Here is an 11753-nt window from a genome sequence, read left to right as displayed (position 1 = left end):
AACAAGGGAGAGAATTGAACAACAGCAGATGAGGTAGAGAGGGAAGATGGGAGGGGAGGGGAGGGGGGGGATAGTAGGGGATAGGAAAGGTAGCAGAATACAACAGTCACTAATATGGCATTATGTAAAAATGTGAATGTGTAACCGATGTGATTCTGCAATTTGTATTTGGGGTAAAAATGGGAGTTCATAACCCACTTGAATGTATGAAAGATGATATGTCATGAGCTTTGTAATGTTTTGAACAACCAATAAAAAAAAAAGGGCGGGGATTTGGCTCAGTGGTTAAACACCCCAGTTTAAACCCTGGTATAACTTTTTCACTTACAGATTGTTGATATCTATACATTTTGGCCTATCTTGCACTGTTGAATAGTGGTCAATTCTACAATGTACTCTTTAAACTTTCTTTTGTTGATGGTCACCTAGCTTGTTTCCCAGAAGCAAAAATGACTTGTTTAATTTTTAAATTACAAATAATATTTTAAAGAATATTCATGCACATGCATATCTAACATTTTAACTAGGATTACATTAGATACACATTAGATACATTAGAAAGACATTGCTAGATATGTGTATTTTGGGGTTTGCTAGATATTGTCAGATACTCTCCAAAGTGATCATCAGAAGCACTGCTGAGAATTTTCAGTGCTTCACACCCTTACCAACACTTGATATTGTCAGACTTTAAAGAGTTTAACCAATCTCATGGATAAAAATAAAATAGTATCTCTTTGTAGTTTAAATTTGCATTTCCCTGCTTGACAGTGAGGTTGATTATCTTACTAAAGTTTATGGGCCCATTTGGTTCCTCTTTTATGAATTTCCTATTCATTTTCTTTCTCTCTTTTTCTATAGGACTGTTTAACTCGAAGAGAATCTTTATAATTTTGGATACTAAAACTTAGTTAACTCCATGTGTTGCAAATATATTCTTCTAGGCTACTATTTTTACTTGTTAATGTTTCTTTCATTTTAATGTAGTCAAATCAGTAAATCTTTTCCTTTATGTTTTTTGGATTTAGTATGAAAGAAATTTTAATAACCAAAAATCACAAATGTGCTCTCCTACATTCCCTCCAGAAGTTTTATGTTTTACAGTGAGAACTCATATATTTTGATATAGGAACCTTCCATCTACCTCCTACCCACCAACACACGTGTAAATTTCATTTCCAGCATGGATAAATGGTTATTTCAGCATCATTTACCAAAAAAGTCCAACTTTTCTTCGTTGATTTGTTATACCTTCTTTAAGCACCTTGACTAGATAGAACAGAAGCTGTGAGTTTGAAGAGAAAGGGATTGGTTTGAAAATCAGCAAGATCAAGCTACCACTTGGACTTGGGATCAAAGGAAAAGGAGAGCTCTGAAAGTCTGTTTACATCTTGGTGACTAGGAGAAAAATGAATAGTTCATTAATTCAGCAAATATTTAAGTGCTTTCACCCCCACATTACACCAAAACTACTCTTCAAGGTCACTGGTAACCCCCACGTTGGTCAAATCTTAGTTTTCATCTTACTTGTTCTAATGGAAGCATTTAGCATACCTGAACACCTCCTTCACCTTCATATACCTTCTTTAGTTGGTTTTCAGAGCCTCGGCTGCCTTGGTTTTCCTCAATGAGTTGCTGCTTCTTGCATCTTCTTGGGCTGTTCCCTCATCTCTTAAAGTTGGGTGAAAGTATACCATGGCCTAGTGTTTAGTTCCTAGTCTTTAGTTCTCATACCTTCTTTAGCATGGTGATCTCATCCAGTTACATAGCTTTAAATGTCAATTTGAAGAAAATCTTTATAATTTTGGATACTATGGGCTGGGGATGTGGCTCAAGCGGTAGCACGCTCGCCTGGCATGTATGCGGCCCGGGTTCGATCCTCAGCACCACATACAAAGATGTGTCCGCCGATAACTAAAAAATAAATATTAAAATTCTCTCTCTCTCTCTCTCTCTCTCTCTCTCTCTCTCTCTCTCCCTCTCTCTCCCACTCTCTCTCTGTCTCTCCCCCTCCCTCTCTCTTTAAAAAAAATAATTTTGGATACCAAAACTTAGTTAACTCCATGTGTTCAAATATATTTAAAATAAATTTAAATAAGTCAACTAAAACCAAGATCTTATCTTTACCCAAAACCTCTTTTCTAAATTATGTATGTCCAGCTATCATTCAGCATCCCTTGCATGTCTGATTTACCTATCCAAAAGTAAGTTCCTGGTCTTCCTTTTCTGCTTGTAGTTTTCCTTATCTCATTTGAAGAAAAAGCTGTCTTATCTGTTTAGGCAAAAAGTCTTGGCATTACCTCCTTCCTATCTCTCACATTCCATAACCAATTATATGATCAAAATATATCTAGACTCAAGACTACTTTTCACCATCTCTATAGCTGCTATCCTGGTCTCAGACACCATCCTTAATAGTCCTCTTACTAGTTTCCAGGACTTACTTCCTGCCCCATCCTATTTTCAATTCAATAGTCCCCTCCCCATTTTATCCTTTTAAAACATAAATCAAAGCACTGATATATCCTAGAGCATCTACAATGGTGCCCAGCCCATAGTAAGTGTTCACTTTAGACAGTGATTTCTGGAGCTGGATATGCTGTGGTGACAAGATAGTTATGACTCCTGGATTTATGAACTTTGTGGCATAGAGGAGCAGAGAACATTAAACATGCAACTGTATAACAAAAATCAAAAGCTCCATGAAGAAAAAAAAATACAGTGTTAAAAGAAAGAAAATAGAGACTTAATTTGAAAGTACAAAAGCATTTCAGAGTGTTTATTCATTACGTTATCATTAAAGATTTTAACTGGCCCGTGAAACCTGCCACACATCGAGTAAGAAATCACCAAGAGAAGACTGAATGTTCTTCTAAATATTATGGGCCTAATTAACACAGTTTCGTGACTTGCTTTCAGAATGTGTGTGCCTTGAATCCGGAACAGGTAAAGTGAGCCTTTCTTTAGCATGGTGATCTTAGCACATTTCAGGTAGGGTTATGAATAGATTTTTATCTCACTGAAATGGTCACCTTTGGAATCTCTGTGGACAAGAGGCAAATCATCCAATTGAGGGAAGAATCAAGGGAAGTGGAATTTGATCAGGTGAATATGATGAAGTCTGATTTCCTGCAAGTGTTTTCAGAGTAACCACTATTCCTGTCTATGCCTTTAGGAACTCTATGGAATAGTTCTATTTAACCTTGTTTCTAATCTATTAGTTTCATTTGTTTTCTTTCTCCCCCACCCCTGTTCCTCCCTCCCTGCCTCCCTTCCTATCCCTCCGTTGTGTCTTCATGCCCTTTTTTCCTTCCTTCATGGTTTTTGGTTGTTGTTTTCTCTTTGTTTTTGGTACTGGGAATTGAACCCAGTGTGCTTCACCATTGAGCTACATCCCTAGTCATTTTTACTTTTTATTTTGAGACAGGGTTCCACCAAATTGCTGAGGCTGGCCTCAAAACCAAGATCTTCCTGAATCAACCTCCCTGAGTAACTGGAATTAGAGCTGTGCATCACCATGCCTGTTTCCTACATGTTTTTTAAGTTACTGAAAGAAAGGGTATAAAAGTCTCCAATTGTGATTATGGAGTTGTCAATTTCTCCTGTTCTGGCCCTTTGTTTAATATATTTTGAGGCTATATTATTGGTCACATACAAATTTAGAATTGTTAGTCCTTCCTGTTGCTTTGAATCATTTTATAATTATTATGTCCCTCTATTTCTAATAATTTCTTGCATTTAAATTGTTTTTGTGCTTTGTTGTCAACAATTTGAATCCTGTACGATTTAAAATTTCTTGCATTTATTTAATAGTCACCTTACCCTTTCTGATGCCCTTTATTCCTTTCTTTATTATGCTGCTTTCTTCTCAGATCATTTTGCTTCTTTCTGAAGACCTTTCATTATTATTTCTTTTTTTCTTCATTATTATTTCTTTTAGTGCTTTTTGCTGGTGAAACATTCTCTGTTTTTGCTTGTTTGACTATATCTTTATTTTGCTTTCATTAAAATATTGAAACAATTGCAAATGTACAGAAAAGTTGAAAATAATACAAATAATTTTTTACTGTACTATTTGAGAGTTAGTTAATACCTGGTGTCCAGTTATCTATCAAAATCAGGAAAGTCACATAGTACATTTCTACCCCTCAAAAACTATACAAGCTTCACCACTTATCCTGGTAATGCTCTATGTAACAAAATAGTCCACTTTAGAATATGTTGCATTTATATATCTTGAGTCTCCTTTAATCTAGATCAGTTTCTTTTCTTTCTTGACTTTTATCTGACCTTGATTTTTTCTGAGAAAACAGGACACTTTTTTTTAAAAATAGGACACTTGAAAATTTTGTAGATTGTCTCCTTGGTTTGGGTTTATCTGATATTTTCTCATGAATTTCAGGTTCTACATTTTTTGTGTATCACAGAGAGGAATGCTGTATTCTTCTCATTGCATTCCTTGATTGGCACTTGATTTTGATTTGTCTTTTTATTGGTGAAGTTAACTTTAATCACTTGATTAAGGTGATTGCTACCAAGTTCCAGTCAGCTTTCAGTGTATTTAGTAGCCAGAGAGACTCCCTGCACCCTGGATTGGATGCCTCCTTTGCCCAGGCAAAAGCCCATCTAGTGGCTTAGAATGAATTATATGGGGAGGAAAGGGAAGAGGAGAGCCTGCTTTTAGTATTTATTATGGTTTGGATCTAGAGTGTCTTCCAAAGGCTCATGTGTGAATGGTTGGTCCCCAGTGCAGCATTGTTCAGAAGTGGGACCCTTAGGAAGCGATTGGATCATGAGCTCTAACCATATCAATGGATTAATCTATGGATGGATTCATAGTTGAAGGGACTATTATGAGGTGATGGAAACTGTAAGAGGTAAAACCTAGTTGAAGGGAATGAATCCTTGGGGACTGTATCTTGTTCCTAGTTTCTTCCTTCCCCATCCCTTCCTCTCCCTCCCTGTCTGCTTCCTGGCCACCATAAGGTGAGCAGCTCTTTTCCACCACACCCTCTGTACTGGGATACTGTGCCTTCCCACAGGCCTAGAGCAGTGGAACCAGCCAACCATAGACTGAAACTTCTGGAACCAAAAAGTCATTCCTTCTCTTAGTTGAATTTCTCAAGTATTTTGTCATAGCAGTCACTGACTAACACAGTATTGCAGGATATTTTCACTAGATTTAGAGTTCCATGTTGGCAATTGTTTTCTTTCAGTACCTTAAAGATATTTTTTCCATTGTCTTCTTTCCTGTATCATTTCTTAATCTATTTCATCTCTTTCAGATTTTTACTTCTCGAGACTTATTTGTCTTGATAGCTCTCAGATGCTTATCAACAATCATTTATCTACCCCTTTCTAATGGTTGTTCTTGGTGGTAGGGTTAACTCTATCTTGACCTTCCTAATAAATATATTTATAAAAATACTTGTTTAGGTATTTCCTTTAAGCTAAAATATGAGACTATTAAATAAAAAGACCCATTTCTAAATTATAATATAAAATTAGTTCTATTTCTATATTTTATTAGAATTTTACTTCATGAGAACTATTTATAGAAAGGGATATGTATATTTTATATACATACAAATAAAATTTGACATTAAAGTGAATTATAAAAGTACTAAAGTAAAATAAAACAAATGAGCAGAATTCGATTATTGTATAAAAACTTATACAACTGATTTTCTGGATGTTCATCTGCCAAACTGGATCGATCCCCTTTCTCCATCTCGCACTTCTTGTCTGATGCATCAGCAAATCCTATCATCTTACCTTCAAAATACATTACTACATCTTCCTTGGGATTTTTGCAATAGCTTCCCTATTTCCCCTGCACTACCCACAGTCTGTTATCAACACAGCCACCAGAACAACTCTGTTTAGAATGTAACTAAGATTGCATTAATAATTTTTATTCAGAATCTTACAGTAGCTTTCCAATTCATTCAGAATAATAGTCCATACCCTTATAAATTCTTAAGGGATTAAGGGAATCTAAATGGAATTTTTTTCCCCCACCCCATTAACTCTTTGACCTTATCTCCTATGACTCTCCTGCCAGCTCCCAGGTTCAGACACACTAGTCTCCTTGGAAATGATAGGTGTCCTCTGTTTCTAGGAATGTGTTTCCTTCCTACAGACATTCACTTCTTTCAGGTCTTTAGTCAAGGGACACCTTCCTAGTCCTCCCCTGGCCATGCTTTGTATATTTGTAGTTAACCTTCTTCCTTGTTTTGTTTTTCTCTTTAACACACATTACTATCATTCATTTAAATGTATACAAACACATATATATATATATATATATATATATATATATATATATATATACATGTGTGTATATATTTTACTATATCATATATGCACACATTCTGTTATTTCACTGAAATGTAATCTTAACTAAGGCAAGAATTATTATTATTTTTAAAAATCTATCTATTGTGTCCTAGGCTTCTTTACTTGAGAACAAAATAATGAGTGATATGGAATTAAAATCAAAACACCATTAAACTTTACTTTCCCTCCAGCCAGTTCCCCCAAATGCCCTGTCCCCATCTTAGTGTTTTTTTTTCTTCTTTTAGATTTTTTGTGTAGATGTACAGCATGCCTTTATTTTGTTATTTTGTTTATTTATGCAGTGCTAAGGATTGAACCCAGTGCCTCATACATGTTAGGCAAGTGCTCTGCCACTAAGCTATAGCCCCGGCCCTCCAATCCCTTTCTTTTTGATTAAAGAACTTAATCCTACGGATTCTGGGTTGTCTTTCCCTGTCTTCTCTCCTTTCTTCTACCCAGATTCCTGGGAAGGGCAGGTGCCTCAGTTTTAAAGTACACACATTTTAAAAAGTAAAATTGCAATAAAAGGCTCATGTTGAAAATCAGGAGTACCTTGCCATGTTATTCCCTACTCCAAAGGGTACCTCTTCAGAGATAGTCTATAATTTCTTAATTAATCCACTTTTGATATTGTTAGTATCCTCTTATAGTACTTGCAGGGATTTAGCTCTCTTTTTATATCCCTTCTCTTCATTTCTCCTTCCAGCCAGAATCCCAAGTATAGTTATATCATAGACTCTAAATTGCTATTCACTGTTCACATCATGCCATAGTAATGTTACTGATTACACTAATTAGTTCACTAATCACATAATGTATTATGATTGCAGTTTTTTCCCTAATCTTCATTTTTCTTGGACTTAGCACTAACCTTTCCCCTTTTATCTTTTTCTCTGTACATATTTATTTTTTCCTAAACATCCAGTCTTATCATACAAATACCTAGCAGTAAATTATAACTAAGTACAAATGTAGGAGAATCGTATCTTTTTGCCTTCCTTTCTTTCTTTTCTGGTGACTGACTTCTTCCTGTTTCTCTTCACTCCAGTCTTAACTGCTCTGTAGGTCTGGTATAGAATTGCAAGTTTGGAACTACCTAATGCTACTTTCCTATATTGGATCTCCTGTCTTCTTATCTTTTAGTGTATTCCTTCTTTTGCAAAAGCATACTTTCTAGTACCTTCCTAAGAAAAGGATGTGGCTGCAGATATAGCTCAGTAGTAGAGCACTTGCCTAGCTTGTGGCAAGGTCCTGGTTCAGTCTCCAACATCACACACACACACACACACACACACACAGAGAAGAAAGGCATGAATTCCTCTTTTGTTTTCTTTATTCTTTCTTTCTGCAGCTCTTATTACACAATTGTTGGCCCTTCTCAATTGCTTTTCTAATTTTTCCCTATCTTCGTATTTTTTGTACTGGGAAATTTTCTTAACTCTTCTATTGTTCCTAAATTTCAGTTATAAAAATATATTTTTAGGTGTTATTTGTACTTTTCTATTATTCCTTTTTCATAGTATTTTTTGAGGATGTATTTTCTCATTTCCCTGAGGAAATTAATTATAGTAATTTTTTAGTTTTCTTCTGGTTTTTTTGTTATGTTTCCTTCTAGATCATTGCTTTTTTTGTTGCTGCTATTTTTGCTTTTTCTTAGAACCTTCTGGTTTTCTGCTAGCTGCTTTTCTCATTAAAGACTGGTGATCTTCTGGGTCTTTTTGTATTCAAGAGTGGGGCACTAAGAAGCTGAGTATTAGCTCTGTGTGTTTGAACATGGCTTTTTAGCTGGTGACTTTAATACTAGGGTGATTATGTAGTGAGCTTGCCTTTTAATTGGGTCACCCCCACAGATGAATAAGTAGTGGTCTCTTCTCTCTCTCTCTCTCTCTCTCTCTATATATATATATATATATATATATATGTGTGTGTGTGTGTGTGTGTGTGTGTGTATTGCATTCTCAGAGAGAAGCTCTGCCATCTCCTGTTTATGGAATTTGTTACCTCTTGGATCTCCAGGAACAGAAAGTGAAGGATGCTTAGGGCCCTGCAGTTTAGATTTTTAGACTGATGCTTATTCTTTACCTTCTGGAGTCATCACTGTGCCTGGTGTACTAAAGCCTATATCTTTTTTCAGTTTTCCCAAAGAATAAATCTTTATTTTCCTAGATGATGGATGGCTCAAGGGGAGTAAAGAAGAATATTGATTACAAGGTAGGACCTGGAAAGTTTTTAATTACTTTCCTTGTTTTCATCTATATATTCATCTTTGCTATCCATGATGTCTTTCACCCTTTTTGCGTTGTTCCTCTCCAAGTTCTGTGAGATGAACTTGTTTACTTTCCATAGATAACCTAACACAACTCCTTCCCCACTCACAAACTTAGATTATAGTTCCTGTGCTCTGTGGTCTTGTAAATGATGTAGGTAGTTTTTTATCTCATATCCCCTTCTCTTTTTAAAGCCTGTATCAAATAAGATATTCTTTTTCCGTGATAAGCATATTATCTAAAAGTGCTGATGTTTGGGACCAGAAAGTTGCAAATAAAAATGTATTAGGAAATTACTCATTTATTTCTAGAATAGATGTCAGCGCAGGAAAAAAAAGTACATATATTTTCTAGCTACAGAAAAAAATTTATATTATAGCCATTAAATCCTAGGGATCTTAAGAGACTTTTGATCTAAAGCTAATATTTTTTGAGTCCTCACCTTAAGTCAAGTACTGTTCTAAGTACATTATACACACACTTATATACATTAACTCAGTCTATACAAACCATCTGTGGTATGTACTGTTACATCCATTTTACAGATAAACAATTTTACATTTCAAAAGGTTTGGTATTACAAAGATCACAACCAATACATGGTAGTGCTCAGATTCAGACCTCAAGCAGTAACTCATATGTTTTATAGTCTCTTAAATATACATTAATCCATAATACAGACAGTTTACTAATCTTTATTGCAGTTTAGTCATGAACTAAGGATGTTATTTGAAAGTCATTTCAAATTTTTAGACAGACCCTTTTGTTAAAAAAAAAAAATCTTTCTTATACTGGGTTGGAATCAGCCTCTATGTGACTTTTACTAGGTAGTCTCATAGAGAAAGAGAGTAAATTTGCCTCCTCTTGTAGGATAAACATTCTCATTTGCTCCAGTGAAACATGATTTTCCATGCCCACCATCACTTATTTTGGTAAATGTCTTTTTTTTTTAAAGAGAGAGAGAGAGAGAGAGAATTTTTTAATATTTATATTTCAGTTTTCGATGGACACAACATCTTTATTTTATTTATATGTGGTGCTGAGGATGGAACCCAGCGCCCCGTGCATGCCAGGCGAGCACGTTACTGCTTGAGCCACATCCCCAGCCCAAATGTCTTTTTTTTAATGTAAATTTTTAAAATTTTATTTATCTTTTTAAATATTTTTTTTAGTTGGATACAGTATCTGTATTTATTTTTATGTGTGCTGAGGATCGAACCCAGGGCCTTGCATGTGCTAGGGGAGCACTCTACCGCTGAGCCAAAACCCCAGCCCAAATTTTTTAAAATTTATATATGACAGCTGAATGCATTACAATTCTTATTACATATATAGAGTACAATTTTTCATATCTCTGGTTGTATAGATAGTATATTCACACCAATTTGTGTCTTCATACATGTATTTTGGATAACAATGATCATCACATTCCACCATCATTTATAACCCTATGTCCCCTCCCTTCCCCTTCAATCCCTTTACCCTAACTAGAGTTCGTATATAGAGTTCATCTATTCCTCCCATGCTCCCTATTTCTATCCCACTATGAATCAGCCTCCTTATATCAAAGAAAACATTCAGCATTTGGTTTTTTGAGATTGGTAACTTCACTTAGCATTATCTTTTCTAACTCCATCCATTTACCTGCAAATGCCATGATTTTATTTCTCTTTTATTGCTGAGTAATATTCCATTGTGCATATATGCCACATTTTTTTAATCCATTCATCTATTGAAGAGCATCTAGGTTGGGTTGGTTCCACAGTTTAGCTATTGTGAATTGTGATGCTATAAACATTGATGTGACTGTGTCCCTGTAGTATGCTTTTTTTAAAAGTCCTTTGGGAATAGACCAAGGAGAGGGATAGCTGGGTCAAATGGGTGGTTCCATTTCCAATTTTCCAAGAAATCTCTGTTCTGCTTTCCATATTGGCTGCACTAATTTGCTGTCCCACCAACAGTGTATGAGTGTATCTTTTTCCCCACATCCTCACCAACACTTATTGTTGTTTGTATGCATATAATAGCTGCCATTCTGACTGGAGTGAGATGAAATTTTCAAGTGGTTTTGATTTGCTTTTCTCTAATTGCTAATGATGATGAACATTTTTTCATATATTTGTTAATTGATTGTACATCATCTTCTGTGAGGTGTCTTTTCAGGTCTTTGGCCCATTTATTGATTGGGTTTTTGTTTTTGTTTTTGTTTTTTTTCTTTTTGGTGTGTAGCTTTTTGAGTTCTGTATATACCCTAGTGATTAGTGCTCTTTCTGATGTGTGAGGGGACAAGATCTGCTCCCAAGATGTAGGCTCTCTATTCACCTCACAGATTGTTTCTTTTACTGAGAAGAAGCTTTTTAGTTTGAGTCCATCCCATTTATTGATTCTTGATTTTAATTATTGCACCAAAGGAGTTGTATTAAGGAAGTTGGGGCCTAATTCCACATGATGGAGATTAAGGCCTACTTTTTCTTCTATTAGACACAGGGTCTCTGGTTGTATTCTTAAGTCCTTGATCCATATTGAGTTGAGTTTGTGCGTCGTGAGAGATAAAGGTTTAATTTCATTTTGTTGCATATGGATTTCCAGTTTTCCCAGCACCATTTGTTGAAGAGGCTATCTTTTCACCAATGCATATTCTTGGCACCTTTGTCTAATATAAGATAATTGTAATTTTGTGGGTTAGTTCTGTGTCCTCTATTCTGTACCAATGGGCTATCACTCTGTTTTGATGCCAATACCATGCTGTTTTTGTTACGCTTGCTCTGTAGTTAAGGTCTGGTATAGTGATGCCACCTGCTTCATTCTTCCTGTTAAGGATTGCTTTAGCTATTCTGGGTCTCTAATTTTTCCAGACGAATTTCATAATTGCTTTTTCTATTTCTATGAGAATGTCATTGGGATTTTGATTGGAATTACATTAAATCTGTATATTGCTTTTGGAAGTATGGTCATTTTGATAATATTAATTCTGCCTATCTAAGAGCAAGGTAGATCTTTCCATATTCTTCTTTTTTGTTTTTAAAGAGAGAGGTGGGGGAGGAGGGAGGAGGGAGGGGAAGGGAATGAGAATTGAATCTTTTTTTTGTAGATGGACACAATACAATTGCCTTATTTTATGTGTGCTGAGAATCAACCGGTCCTGCC

The 11753-nt window shown here is 35.4% G+C and overlaps 1 protein-coding gene across 8 annotated transcripts in view; it reads left to right on the top strand.

The window, feature by feature from the left end:
* Atg4c (autophagy related 4C cysteine peptidase) overlaps window positions 1-11753 on the top strand; it is a 96164-nt gene that overhangs the window by 72555 nt on the left and 11856 nt on the right. For 6 of the 8 annotated variants that reach the window (XM_015484918.2, XM_015484917.2, XM_048815255.1 and 3 more), the window contains one exon: window positions 8506-8550. The exons of the other annotated variants lie outside the window; for them this stretch is intronic. In XM_015484918.2, coding sequence (XP_015340404.1) covers window positions 8506-8550 — 45 coding nt within the window. The remainder of the gene's footprint in view (window positions 1-8505; window positions 8551-11753) is intronic. 8 annotated transcript variants of the gene reach the window in all.

The sequence above is a fragment of the Marmota marmota genome, unplaced genomic scaffold (genome assembly GCF_001458135.2).
Source record: "Marmota marmota marmota unplaced genomic scaffold, marMar, whole genome shotgun sequence".
Lineage (NCBI taxonomy): Eukaryota > Metazoa > Chordata > Mammalia > Rodentia > Sciuridae > Marmota > Marmota marmota.
The sequence above is the reverse complement of the archived record's forward strand: the minus strand, read 5'-3'. Positions and strand labels throughout refer to the sequence as shown.